This window comes from Canis lupus, chromosome 3 (genome assembly GCF_003254725.2).
Source record: "Canis lupus dingo isolate Sandy chromosome 3, ASM325472v2, whole genome shotgun sequence".
Classification (NCBI taxonomy): Eukaryota; Metazoa; Chordata; class Mammalia; order Carnivora; family Canidae; genus Canis; species Canis lupus.
In genome coordinates this window covers 59,852,501-59,864,830 of record NC_064245.1, presented here as the reverse complement: position 1 = coordinate 59,864,830, position 12,330 = coordinate 59,852,501, and the positions used below count along the sequence as shown (strand labels likewise).

Sequence of the window (12,330 nt, the reverse complement as noted above, 5' to 3'; positions counted from 1 at the left end):
CACAAGTTCTGTCTGTCCTGAGCGCACCCCAGATGTCCTCCTCAGCGTCTCTGCTGACAGAGAAGGGCCCTGGCCAGACAGCCATCAACCTGGCCGAGACGGTAGTGACCTTATTAGAATCATTCTTCTGCCACTTTTGATATGGGTGTTCTAAGAATATCACAGAAGACACAGTTGCTATGAGAGGACAGTCTGGGGTATTTTGCTCTGCTACTTTCTCTTCCAAACAAATCTCAGGAATGTTGCCTGTTAGACGTAGAAACAAAAGAGAGAATGCATTCAGCAAACACTGTGCGTGCAGGTTGAGTCCTGGCTCCCGAACCTGGCGCCGTGCTGGACGCCCTAGGCACAGAGCAGAGGCAGGGGTCCCGACCCCCGATGTCCGCTGCCTGCTGGGGTGCATGGCCACAATTACCATAATGCCAGCACAACCCAAGGGCTGTGATGGAGGCAGGCCTGCCTGGTGGTGACGCAGCTGCCTCCCGGGGCGGGCAGGTAAGAGGCAGCCAAGAAGGAGAGGTGTGGTGGTGGGTGTGTGTCGGGGTGAGCCAGGCGCACAGGGCAGCAGCATGTGCCACATTCCCTGGGCTATAGCAAGCCTGATGCATGTGCGAAGGCATGCCATCAGTGTGAAGCACAGTGTGGGGAGCAGACAGGTGAGTCTGGAAAAATAAGCAGGGGCTAGTTAAGATTCTGATACATGTGGTTTAGAAACTGCTTCCCCACTGGAGCCTCAAATCCAGCACAGTGGTCCTGAGGGAGGGAGAGCAGGGGGCTCTGATGGGACCAGCTCCCCAGCTGTGTAGCACCTAGCCTCTGGAGACAGCTGCAAGAGATGTGTGCGGGCCAGGCGGCAGGTGTGCCCCTCCCATGAGGCCCCAGTGCACTTCCTGTGTGAACCCGGTGTGGGTGGGGGGCCCTGTGAGCTGCACAGTGCAGCCCACCCTAGCCAGTGTTCTCCTGTTAAGTCTGATTTTGAGTCCTCATGAGAAAATCTTTTACCACACCGAGGTTATAAAATAATTCACCTTCTATTTCTTCGAGGACTTGAATGGTTTCATTTTTTTTCTTTTTTTAAAAAAATATTTTGATTCCCAAATATCTTTGGAGTTTTTTCTGTCATATGGTGGAAGTGTTTATTTAAACTTACCTTTTTTCTTTCCCCAAATGGCCACCATGTCTTTAAAAAGACCTTACAAGGTCTTTTACCCATTGGGTTGAACACACTGCCTTTAGCAGATGCCATATATCCAAATGTGTACGGGCCTATTTGTTGACTTTCTATTCTGTAGTTGATCCAACTGGGAATTTATGTGACAGTATCACACCTTTAAAAAAAAAAAGATTTTATTTATTTATTTTAGAAAGAAAGAGAGAGAACATACACAGCTGGAGGAGGGGCAGGGAGAGAGAATCCCAAGCAGACTCTGTGCTGAGTGCGGAGCCCAATGTGGGGTTGGATCCAACGCCCTGAGATCATGACCTGATCCGAAATCTAGAGTTGGACACTTAACCAGCTGAGCCACCTAAGCGCCCCTTACCCCTTTTTCATGATACAAACTTTATATTACATTCTGATAGAGAATAGGGCTAGTCCCTCTTCATTGTTCTTAAATATCCTTGCATGCTCACTGGTATATTAAATTTATCTGTGAATGTAGAGAGAATTAACATCTTTATGATGTTAAGTTGTCCTCTCTATAGGCAAGGGATACTTTCTGTTTGTTCAGATTTGCTTTGTTGTCTTTAGAAATGTTTTAGGTTTTCCACATGGAAGTTTTGCATATTTCTTTTAAAATTTAAGTGTTTTACCTTTCTAAATTGTGTTTAAATGAGATCTTCTCTTTCATTCTATCTCCTAATATTTATTGTTTGGTATAAAATTAATATGTGAAAAGCAATAGCTTCTACATATTCTACTACTTTATTCAAGTTTTAAAAATTATTTGTAGTCATTTTATCACTGATTATCTTGAGTTTTCTATGTATAATTTCACATCAGCTGCAAACAGAGACCATTTTATTTTTTCTTTCCATTCTTAAGTTACTAATTGCCTGCTCATTTCTGGTTGCATAGGCTAACACTTCCAGTGTAGTGAAGGTGGTAGAGCAAATGGGCCTCCCTGACTTGTCTCTGACCTTACCCAGAATGCCTGAATCCTTTCTCACTGACTAGGATGCTTTTGCTGTGTTTGTTTCTTTCCTAGTGTCTTGGTCCTTTCAGGTTGCTGTAATGAAATACCAAAGACTGGGTGGCTTGTAAAGAATAGAAATGTATTTCTCCTAGTTCTGGAGGCTGGATATCTGAGATCAGGGTTCTAGCATGGACGATTCTGGTGAAGGCCTTCTTCTGGGTCATAGACTGCCTACTTTTCATCCTCGCAGGTGGAAGGGGCAAGAGCATTAATCCCCTTTGTGAAGACTCCGCCCTCATGACTTCATCACCTCCCAAAGGTCCCACTTCCTGATGCCATCCATTGGGCATTATGTTTCAACATAGGAACTTGTGGGGCGGGGGGGGGGCGGGACACAGACATTCAGCCTATAATAGTACCCGTATTTTATCAAGCTAAGAAAGTATATATCAATTCTCATTTATTGACTTTGAAAAAAAAAAACGGGAATGAATATTGAAGTTTGTTGAAGACTTTTTCATGATCTGTGGAGACATCTTATGAGATCTATTAATATGATGAATTATATTAGTAGATTTTCTAATGTTAGTCATCCTTGTATTCCTGGGATGAACCTCCTTTGGTCATGGGGTGCTATTAATGTGTTGATTTCTGTTTGCAAATATTTTATTTAGGATTTTTGCATTGATATTTATAAATAATACTAGTCTTTGGTTTTCTTTTTTTGTGCTGTCTCTATCAGGTTTAGGGATCACTTTTGTACCTACTTCTAAAAAAGAAAGTATTTGAAAATTTTCTGTATCTACCTACTGGAACAATTTGTGTAGTAAGGTTTGGTGTTTAAGTTTTGGTAGAATTCCCCCATAAAACCATCTGGGCCTGGGGCTTTTATTTGTGAGGCTAATTCTTTGACAACTTTCTCTACTTCTTCTGTGGAAAATTTGTCTGCATATACTTTTTATTTTATTTTTAGAAAATATTTTATTCATTCATGAGAGAGACAGAGAGAGAGGCAAAGACATAGGCAGAGGGAGAAGCGGGCTCCCTGTGGGGAGCCCAATGTGGGAGTTGATCCTGGATCCTAGGATCAACCACTGAGCCATCCAGGTGTCCCTACATACACTTTTTAAAACAATTTGGTAAATTATATTCTTTTTGGTGAAATTATGTATTTCACCAGGTTTCAAATGTATTTGCACAGAATTGTACAGAATAGTATTTCATGACTTTTCTTAAGGGAGGATAGATATTTAAGGATGCCAGGGTTGCGAAGTTAAGTGTGTGGGCAATGCTCACTTACTGTACGGTGAAATTTTAGGAAGATAAGCATATGCTAATCATAATGTTAATAGCTACGATTTGTTAAATACTTGGCTCTGTATGTAGAGCAGCTCACTTAATCCTCATTATAATATTGAGATGCATAATCAGCATCTCATTTTAAGGATGAAATAATTTGAGGGATTTACTCACCTACCCAACGTCACCGGACTAAGAAGACTCAGAACTGGGATTTGGAGCCAATTTGGATGATGCAAAGGCTGAGCTCCTTCTAAAAAGCAGCGGATGAGGAGGGACCAAGTAGAGGCGTGGACAGAGAGATTCTGGGAAGTAGAGGTCAGGATGGATGGAATGACCACTCCACTCTAGAGGACTGGCAGCCTTTGGAGGGGCAGGGAGGAGAGTTGGCCAGGTGATCAGGGTGGGCTGGCTGGCAGCAGGAGGTGACCCTGGCTGCAGTGGGTTAAGAGCCCCAGAGGCTCACATGGTGAGAAGGGTACATGGGTGCTGGCTAGGGCTGGGTGATATGGCTGGGAGGGAGAGAGCCAGGGGCACTGGAGTATTAGGGCAAAGCAACTGAGATTATGTAAGGGAAGTTGCCCATGTCTAGTTTCTGTGCACCAGGTTAGGACTCAGAAGGGAAGAGCTGCACAGGAGGGGTCTCAGATGAATACATAGCACTGAAAAGATGCCCAGCTGCCCTCGTGGTAGTCTGGAGACAGTGACTGTGGCTGAGGATGCAAACAGCACTGGGCCACCTGCACATCACTGAAGTCTGCAGACTGAGGAGAATGTGGACACGGCAACAAGTGTTTTCTGTCACCTGTGACACCTCGAGTGACGTGAATCTATGAACTGTTCCTTACCTTTTCTGACAAAACAGCAGGGAGTTATGGGTAGTGAACTGTGTCTTCCTAGGACCAATGATAGCAGGCATTTCTTCTTGCTTGCAGGATTTGCTCTCAAAGAGTGATTTGGTTTCCTGAGAAACTGCAGGTGGACCCTGGGTGCTCTGTCCTTGCCCTTGGAGGAGGCGTGTGAGGAAGACTGTTCCGTGCAGACCAGAGCACTCCAGCCTTGCAGTCAGGCTACCTGGCTCTGGGTTTGGGCCTTTTTGCCAAATCCTGTGTGGCCTCAGCAGGTAGGTCACTTTCCTTCTCTGGCACCAGCTTCTTCCCATGTGAAGTAAAGGCACTGGACCCCACAGGCCCTTCTAGCTCTCAGATTCTGTGATCTAGGCATTAAGGTGAATAACATTCCTTTAAAGTGGTTTCTCGGTCCCACAAACAATAGCCCGCTTCTTTTATGTTGTTGAAAATAAACTGCCAAACTTGAGTCAGAGGTTTACTCTAAAAAGTGGAGGGGTTGATTGCAGAGGAAGCATATTGCCGGACTGGATTATCTGTCTGCCATGCTGTCTAGCCTTTATTCATACTTTCCCTTTCACGTAGGACTGTAGAAGACACTGACCATGTAGGAAGAACAGAGTCACTTGATTCAGTGCAAAAATCCTTTTGCTAGGCAGAAAGCAATTCTGCTTTTCAGATGCATAGACTCTGTCCTGAAATACCTCCAGGTGATTTCCCTGTTGCCTTGGGAATCATAAACTCTGGAGCCAGATCTTTTGGGTGGTGTGGGCATTTGGGAATTTTTTTTTTTTTTCCTGGAAGTTAGTGATGTACACCTGTGTCCTGATCCCAGTCTATGTTAGGTGACCACCATTCTGCCCAGAGCAGGAGAGCAGGTGTGAGGGTTAGGGGCTCTAACAAAGTGGTTCTTGGGTGGATGTGTCCCTGCTTTGCTTCCTGACCTGGATCAGGTTCTTCACCTTTCTTCATTTCATCTCCACCATCTGCAATATTTCAAAGATAACATGATTGTGAGGATCGAGAAATAAAATGACCCTGAGAGTACTCTATATGGTAGAATAGAACTAGTTGTTATCCTGGACGCAAAGCTCTTTGGCCTGTATTCCACATGCACAAATGGGAGTGTGGAGCAGACCGTGCCCAGGGTGTGAGTCTCCAATTCTCTGAGTCTTCTTTTCTTCATCAGGTTGAGGGAGTTGGGTGAATTATCTACAGTTGTAAGATGCTGTTTTTTAATATAAGAACCACTAGTAAAATAGCTACGTAAGGTAAAATTTGAGCAGTGACCTTATAGGATGTGATTGTGTAGAGAGAGCCTGTTCCATGTCATGGGAAAGAGGTTATTTGAGTATAAACACTGAGGAACATAACCTCCTAAGAGGAATGAACACCCTCATCCATCACGAGCGAAATGTACAGTGTGATGATATAAAAAACAGAGGCACGAAAACTAAGCAGACTTGCTTCTGACTCCCATCCGCCTCTTACTTTGAACAATGTGACCTTGGGCAAGAACATAACCTTTCTCAGTCTTAATTTGTCCATCTGTAGAATGGTGAAAATAAATGCTGTCTCAGGGGTAGCATTTGTGTGATGATCCCGTCATAATGTGTATGAAGCACTTTGAGCGTATTACCTGGCACATGGTCAGCACTTGATGGCAGCTCTAAGTCTCTATGCGACATCTTTAAGGACAGATGATACTTTGTGGGGGAAGGGAGAATAGACTAATCTGTATCATAATGAGGACTTGGGCTGGGGTAGCAGATGAGGTCAGGGGCACGTGTGAGTCTTTTGTGACCCTGGGGAAGCAGGAGGGAACAAGTGTTGGGCAGTGGAAAAGTGGGATATCAGGAGTAAGCCCTGGGTGGCATGTGGAGAAGGGCACTCAGGATACATCTCTGAAAACCCAAGCTGAATCCTTGGATGCTGGATTGCTTTGCCTGTCCTACAAGAGCTGGCTCAGAGCTGGAAAGAAAGAGTGGCAGTACCAAAGAGCACAGGACAAAATGTGGGCTCCTTCTGCTGTCTGGGCATTATGCAGACTTGGGTCATATGGTGCCACCCCCTCATAGGTATACGTATTCTAGGTTCTGTTGGACACTACTTAGACTTACAGGAAAGGCATGATCATATTAAGAATTTTAGACTGAAAATTGGATATGCGAAGTTCTTGTTCCTTCCTTGCCTTGGTGGCATGTTTGTTATGGGAAGTCGTGCCCCTTCCTTCAACATGCATTTGCTGAGTGTGTGAGCATCAGAAGGAACCAATGATGTACAGGACACTGCCCCTGCACACCAGGGTGGGCAGTCCAGTATGAGGTAGATGGCTCGGTATGTGATTATAATACTCTATAGGGCACCATGGAGGCTCTGGCGAAGTGAATCACCCTCCTAATTTTTTCTAGCATATGTGTTCTTAATCTCATTTGAGCATGTTATTGCTCTTAGAAAAATGTGGCATCTCACCGGGCCGGGGTCATCTCAGAAAGCAGTCATGGAATGAATATCATGAAATAGTCAAAGCAGGGCCTTTGGAGTCAGATCTGCATTCAGATTCTCACTGCTGTGATCTCACTATGTGGTTACGAGCAGATTATTTGCTGCAGAGACTTAGCCATGTGTTTGCCTAGTAGCCTTTAGCGACTCCTCTGAGCCTCTCTTTGTTTAGCTATAAACTGGGCATGATAACACCATGTAACCCATTGAGGTCTCTGGGAGCAAAGTGAACTCACACTTGTCCAGGGATGAGCAAGCATAGTGCGTGTCTGTCTCTTCTTCTCTCCTCACCTGGTCTCCAGCATCTGAGCATGAATCACAGATCGCTTTGTCTACATTAGAATATCTCTGCTTCTTTTGTACATTAGATGGATCTTTGCCCATGTGTGATTTTGTGACATCGCTGGTCAGAGTTGTGTGGATCGCCTAAATGCTGACATATTGTATTCCAGATCAAAAAAGCCCTTTGGTCACCGTCTGTCCCAGTCTGATTAGGAAAGTTGAGAAGCTTTTGTACTCATGGTAGTGGGGACAAGCATTTGAGATTCTCACTTCTACTTGGAGGCTCAAGTTTTATTGTTGGCTACCAATGCTGTCATTTACTCTCGCATGGCGGCAAGTTCACTTTGTTCCCTGTTGGGAAGATGTTGGTCATATGCTCAGTCTATGTCCTTGTCGTTTGTGTGTCACTTCTTTTTTGGTGCTGCACAAGGAAAGCAGCTTAGTGTGACTTATACCTCAAACGGTACACATTTGCTTTTCCTGACAGTTGTCCTTCAGATGGCAGGAGAGTGGCCACTTGCATGCTTCCCATCTCATCACACAGGATACCAAAAAGGTGCATTCTTCAGGGCTGAGATTTAATAAAAGCAATGATTAGTACCGCTCAATCAAAGACAGTTTTAAGTACAGTGACATTTTCATTTTTACTGCAAGTGTGTGGTAAGGAATGCAGTGACCGATATTTAGCCTGGTGTCCCTGCTTTGATTTGTGCTAAGAGGCTGGCAGTATAAGGCCCTTTGCCTTTGCAGCATTGACAGAAAAAGGAGAATAATGCTTCAGTATTTTGAAAACAGTTGGGCCTCTTGCATGCCCTAAAAAGGGTGTCAGGGTCCCTGAAATGTTCACACCATGATTTTTAAATTGCAGACACTAGCCTCATAGTTGGGTCTTGAGTCTGCCGTGATCCTAGAAGGAAAAGATATGGTCAGGAGTCCCCACCCAACTCCTCTTTGGCATCTGGCGTCTTTGTCGTAACTGCACAAACATGCTCACAGCCTTCCTGGGGATGGATCCAGCCCTGCAAAGGCAGACTTGGGTGTTGAGTTTCTGAAACCACGTCCTGGTGGTTATTTGAAAACTATTTGGTGTTTTAAGCTCCCATCTCCTTCTCAACATTGAAATTTAATATCATGCAATTGACACCATGATGATGTCAGGCTTTTGGGTCATGACTCCATCTGTTGGCAGCATGGCTTTAGAGCTTCTCCTAGATGAAAATTACTGCCTCAGAGCAAAAGTGAAGGAGCAGAAGGCAGTGCATGAATTTTAGTTGACCTGGCTTCAGCAAACTTGCTCTTCATGCTGAAATACTGCATCCAATCAAGCTAAAATGAAATGCATTTATACTGTGGCGTTTGCACATCACTGGCTCTAACAGTGCCCTTCCCTCTCTTTTGTTGGCAGCAATGGAAGAGTTAATAGTTGAACTCCGTCTCTTTCTTGAACTCCTGGACCATGAATATCTAACATCAACTGTTAGAGAGAAAAAGGCAGTTATCACCGACATCCTGTTGAGGATACAGTCATCTAAAGGTGCGTCTGCCCTTTCTTCCCCCAGTCCCGTTTTGTCTCTAAAGCACCCTTAATCCACCACTTTTCTAAAACACTGTTCATTTGCTCATTAACGTCTTTATTCATCACGCTGTCACTGGAGGCCTCCCGCTGTGCCAGGTGCTGGCAGTCTCCAGGCCTGGGAAGGCAGAGCCCTCAAGGAGCTGATGGAATAGTGAGTGACCGCACTCCACTTACTTCATCTCTGTCTGCTCCCTTCATCCTCCTCCCTGGAGGGATGTAGTGGGGGTTGGATGAGATGATGTGAAATGCCTCCACACAGTGCCTTGCTATGCAGTAAACGTGCAGTCCCTCCCTACAACCATCACCTTTTCCTGTTGCCATCATCAGTAGAGGTGGCCCTCCTCCCTGGCCTCACACCCTCTGCGTATTCCCTTCACTTGGTCCTTCCCCACTGCCTGTCTGGATGCACCACAGCATCTAGGCCTCTGACCTCAGGAGCTGCTATTGGCTTTCCCTGATGCCCTTTGCTCTTCCTCTGCCCGACGTGTGTTCCAACCCTCTCTCTCTGTCCCTGCTTCACTCTGCACGTGCCTTCCAATGCGTTCCAACTCACTTCTCCTCCCCTGCGCTCCTTCATTAGCCCGAAGCCCATCTGCTGATTGCTTTTAGTGATAGAATTCCCATGTGTGCCTTTTCTTTCTTTCCTTCTTTACCACTCCCAGTTCTCTGCCAGAGTTTTCCACTGTACTTCTTGCGGTCAGGGCGCTGTCTCTTCATAGCCCTTTACCTGCCTGTGCCTCATGCATGACCCAGGACAGGCAAATGCCGTTGAGCGGTTGTTCCTGTGGGTCTTTCCAGAGGGGTTCTGGCATGGAAATAGTCCTGCGCCCAGATTAAAGCTGGTTCCTTCCTCTTTCCTGCCTTTGTGGGCGCAGTGCTCATCACATTTACCAAGTTACTTGTGTATAAACCTAACTTCCCAACTTGAACACGGGTGCACCCAGGGCCCAAGCTTAAGCCAGCCAGGACATGCATGGCACCTGTGTCTCCCAGTATTTGACTGTAAGAGGGCACCAAATACAGACACACTGCTTCCCAGATCTGCGCCTGCCCCTTAGTCCCCGTGGGTAAGTACTGACCTGAGCGGAAGTTTAGGCAGAGCACCTTACCTTTGCGAGGCCATGTGGCATGGGAGGAATGTAGGGTTTAGTGCCAGCTCCATCATTTTCACCTGCTAATGTTTCTGTTAGTTCTGTAACCTCTTTTTTTCTCTCTCAGCTGTAGGTTCTCCACCTGGAGAAGAATAACAGGATTGTTGTATAAGCTTAAAGAAAACAGATATTTGCAAAGCATTCAAGATGGGGCTGAGACAGTGGTGGCTGCTAATGGCACCATCCACACCCTCCTCATCATCCATTTCTGTGGTTTTGGTTGCTGCTTACAGGTTTCGAAGTGAAGGATCATGCTCAGAAGCAAGAGACCCCCAATAGCCTGCCGGCTCCTCCCCAGATGCCTTTGCCTGAGATCCCCCAGCCATGGCTGGTAAGTGCAGGGTCCTACACAGCAGAGCCACTGGGCCTCTGGGCCCCTTGGGGCTCTGGGCAGGTGATAATAGCCCAGATCTGGAGGAAGAGAGGCCTCACCTTGCTAGAGACTCTCCTGTGAGTGGGTTTTTAGGACTGCTGATAATTGTCAAGCGGTAGGCTGTACATGTAGCTTCCCTTGGGAGGCTGGTGTCCCCTTGACAATTGCTGGAGCCACAGGGCCATGGGAATCTGTTCTTAAGTCAGGTTTCTTTCTTTCCTTCTTTCTTCTTTCTTTCTTTCTTTCTTTCTTTCTTTCTTTCTTTCTTTCTTTCTTTCTTTCTTTCTTTCTTTCTTCTTTCCTTCCTTCCTTCCTCCCTCCCTCCCTCCCTCCCTCCCTCCCTCCTCCCTTCCTTCCTTCCTTCCTTCTTTCTTCTTTCTTCCTTCCTCCCTCCCTCCCTCCCTCCCATCCTTCCTTCCTACCTTCCTTTTCTTTTCTTTTTCTTTCTTTCTTTCTTTCTTTCTTTCTTTCTTTCTTTCTTTCTTTCTTTCTTTCTTTCTTTCTTTCTTTTCAGTCAGAGGCTTTAGCAGGCATGACAATGGCAGTAGAGCCTGGGGTCTTGACCCTTTCTCTGGGCTAACTCTGGCTTAGTCTGCAACTTTAATATTCAGTCATATGCTTCTTCTGGAATAAAACATAGGTACACATTCCAGGAATGCGTATTTTATGTGATGTTATGCATTCAGAATGTGTTTGGGAATTTCTGCCACCTTTGTAGTCTTGGGATGCTCACCTGTGTCATTTAGTTTTTTCTGCCTTTTGCTGTTGGCTAATTTGCTTACTCAGGAAAATTTGACTTTCATTCAAAATTAGAGCAAACTCAGTGACTCGACAGTTCTTTTTGTAATGTTTGCTTTCTATGTGATTTATTCCTTCATCTCACCACCAGGACAAGGACTGCAGGAGAGCAAGGCTATGTCCCAATTATCTCCAGCTCTGCCTGCACCTCAGCACAGTGGCTGGCGTCCAGTAGACACCCGTTAATTACTGTGTTAGAGGGGGACGGAGGGCATTAGCACTTATTGGGTCCCCACCATGTATCACACATCACACTTGTTACTTTTTCACTCGTAATTTCATTTAATCCTCTCAGTTTGAACTCGGAGAGCCCCTACATGTGAAGAGTATGCATACATCATTTCCAGACAAGGAACCTTAGATCAGTGAATATATGTGATTTGTTCAAGCTCATACAGTAGGCAGGAAAAGGCAAACTTTGTAGCAGGTTCTTTGGATTCAAATGCAGTGTTTTCTCAGCACTAGGGCTTTGGTGGTGTGGCTGCAAAGCCAAGGCAGGCACACCTCACAGATCAGAGAAAATTGTGTCGGGAACTGGAAGCCTGCTTCCGAACTGGGGTCTAGGAAGGCATCAGGACACAGAGTGCTGCGTACCTCTAGCACCCTTACTGTCAGGTACATGTATGACCGTGCACAGTAACCATAGCATCGCTGCTGCAAATGCTAATGTTCCTGAAAGGCTATGATAGTGGTGCCCATGTGATGGGATAATCTTGAATACCTCCAGTGCTTAGAGCAGGTGCCTTGCAGATCTGTGCCTTGGGCAAGAGCTGGCTGCTACTATATAGAGCACTGCTTCCCCAGCTTTCACATTCTGTGAATCCCTAGGGATCTTGTAAAAATGAACCTTTTGATCCACTAGGTCTGCATGGGGCCTTAGGTGCTGCGTTTTCATTAAGATCACTATAGAAAATTGGGGGGAAAACTCTAAAAATAAATAAAAGTCATCTATGTTTCCTTCTTCCTGGGAGAGCCGCCAACTTCCTTCACCTGTGCTGAGTCGGGGCAGGGGCCCAGGGGCCTCAAGTCCGAATCGAGATGTGCTGTGAATGCCACATGTATGCTGGGTTGCAAGGCTTGGGATGAGGAAAAGGATGTGAACATCTCCTTAGTAATTATCACATTGCTAGCATGATGAGTTACTGAGTTAGAGAAGACACATATAATAATAAAATCAATTTCATTTATTTCTGTGGCCATTAGGAAAATTTAAATTACCTGTGTGGCTCACTATTTCTCTGTTTTAAATTGCACGTATAGTTTGCACTGTTTGTCTGTTGTTTTATACATTTAATCTTGCCATAACTGAGAGCCTATTGAATGAATGATTTTTATATGCTGTTTTTATCTTTTTAATACCATATGT

The 12,330-nt window shown here is 45.3% G+C and overlaps 1 protein-coding gene across 13 annotated transcripts in view; it reads left to right on the top strand.

Annotated features, from left to right (window-relative positions):
• Positions 1–12,330, top strand: part of AFAP1 (actin filament associated protein 1) — a 142,279-nt gene that overhangs the window by 49,164 nt on the left and 80,785 nt on the right. For 10 of the 13 annotated variants that reach the window (XM_049108525.1, XM_049108524.1, XM_049108520.1 and 7 more), the window contains 2 exons: positions 8,472–8,600; positions 10,027–10,124. In XM_049108525.1, coding sequence (XP_048964482.1) covers positions 8,474–8,600; positions 10,027–10,124 — 225 coding nt within the window. In that variant the 5' untranslated portion in view covers positions 8,472–8,473. Of the gene's footprint in view, positions 1–4,369; positions 4,558–8,471; positions 8,601–10,026; positions 10,125–12,330 lie in introns of all 13 variants that reach the window. The other 3 variants (XM_049108523.1, XM_049108521.1, XM_049108522.1) reach the window with 1 other exon arrangement.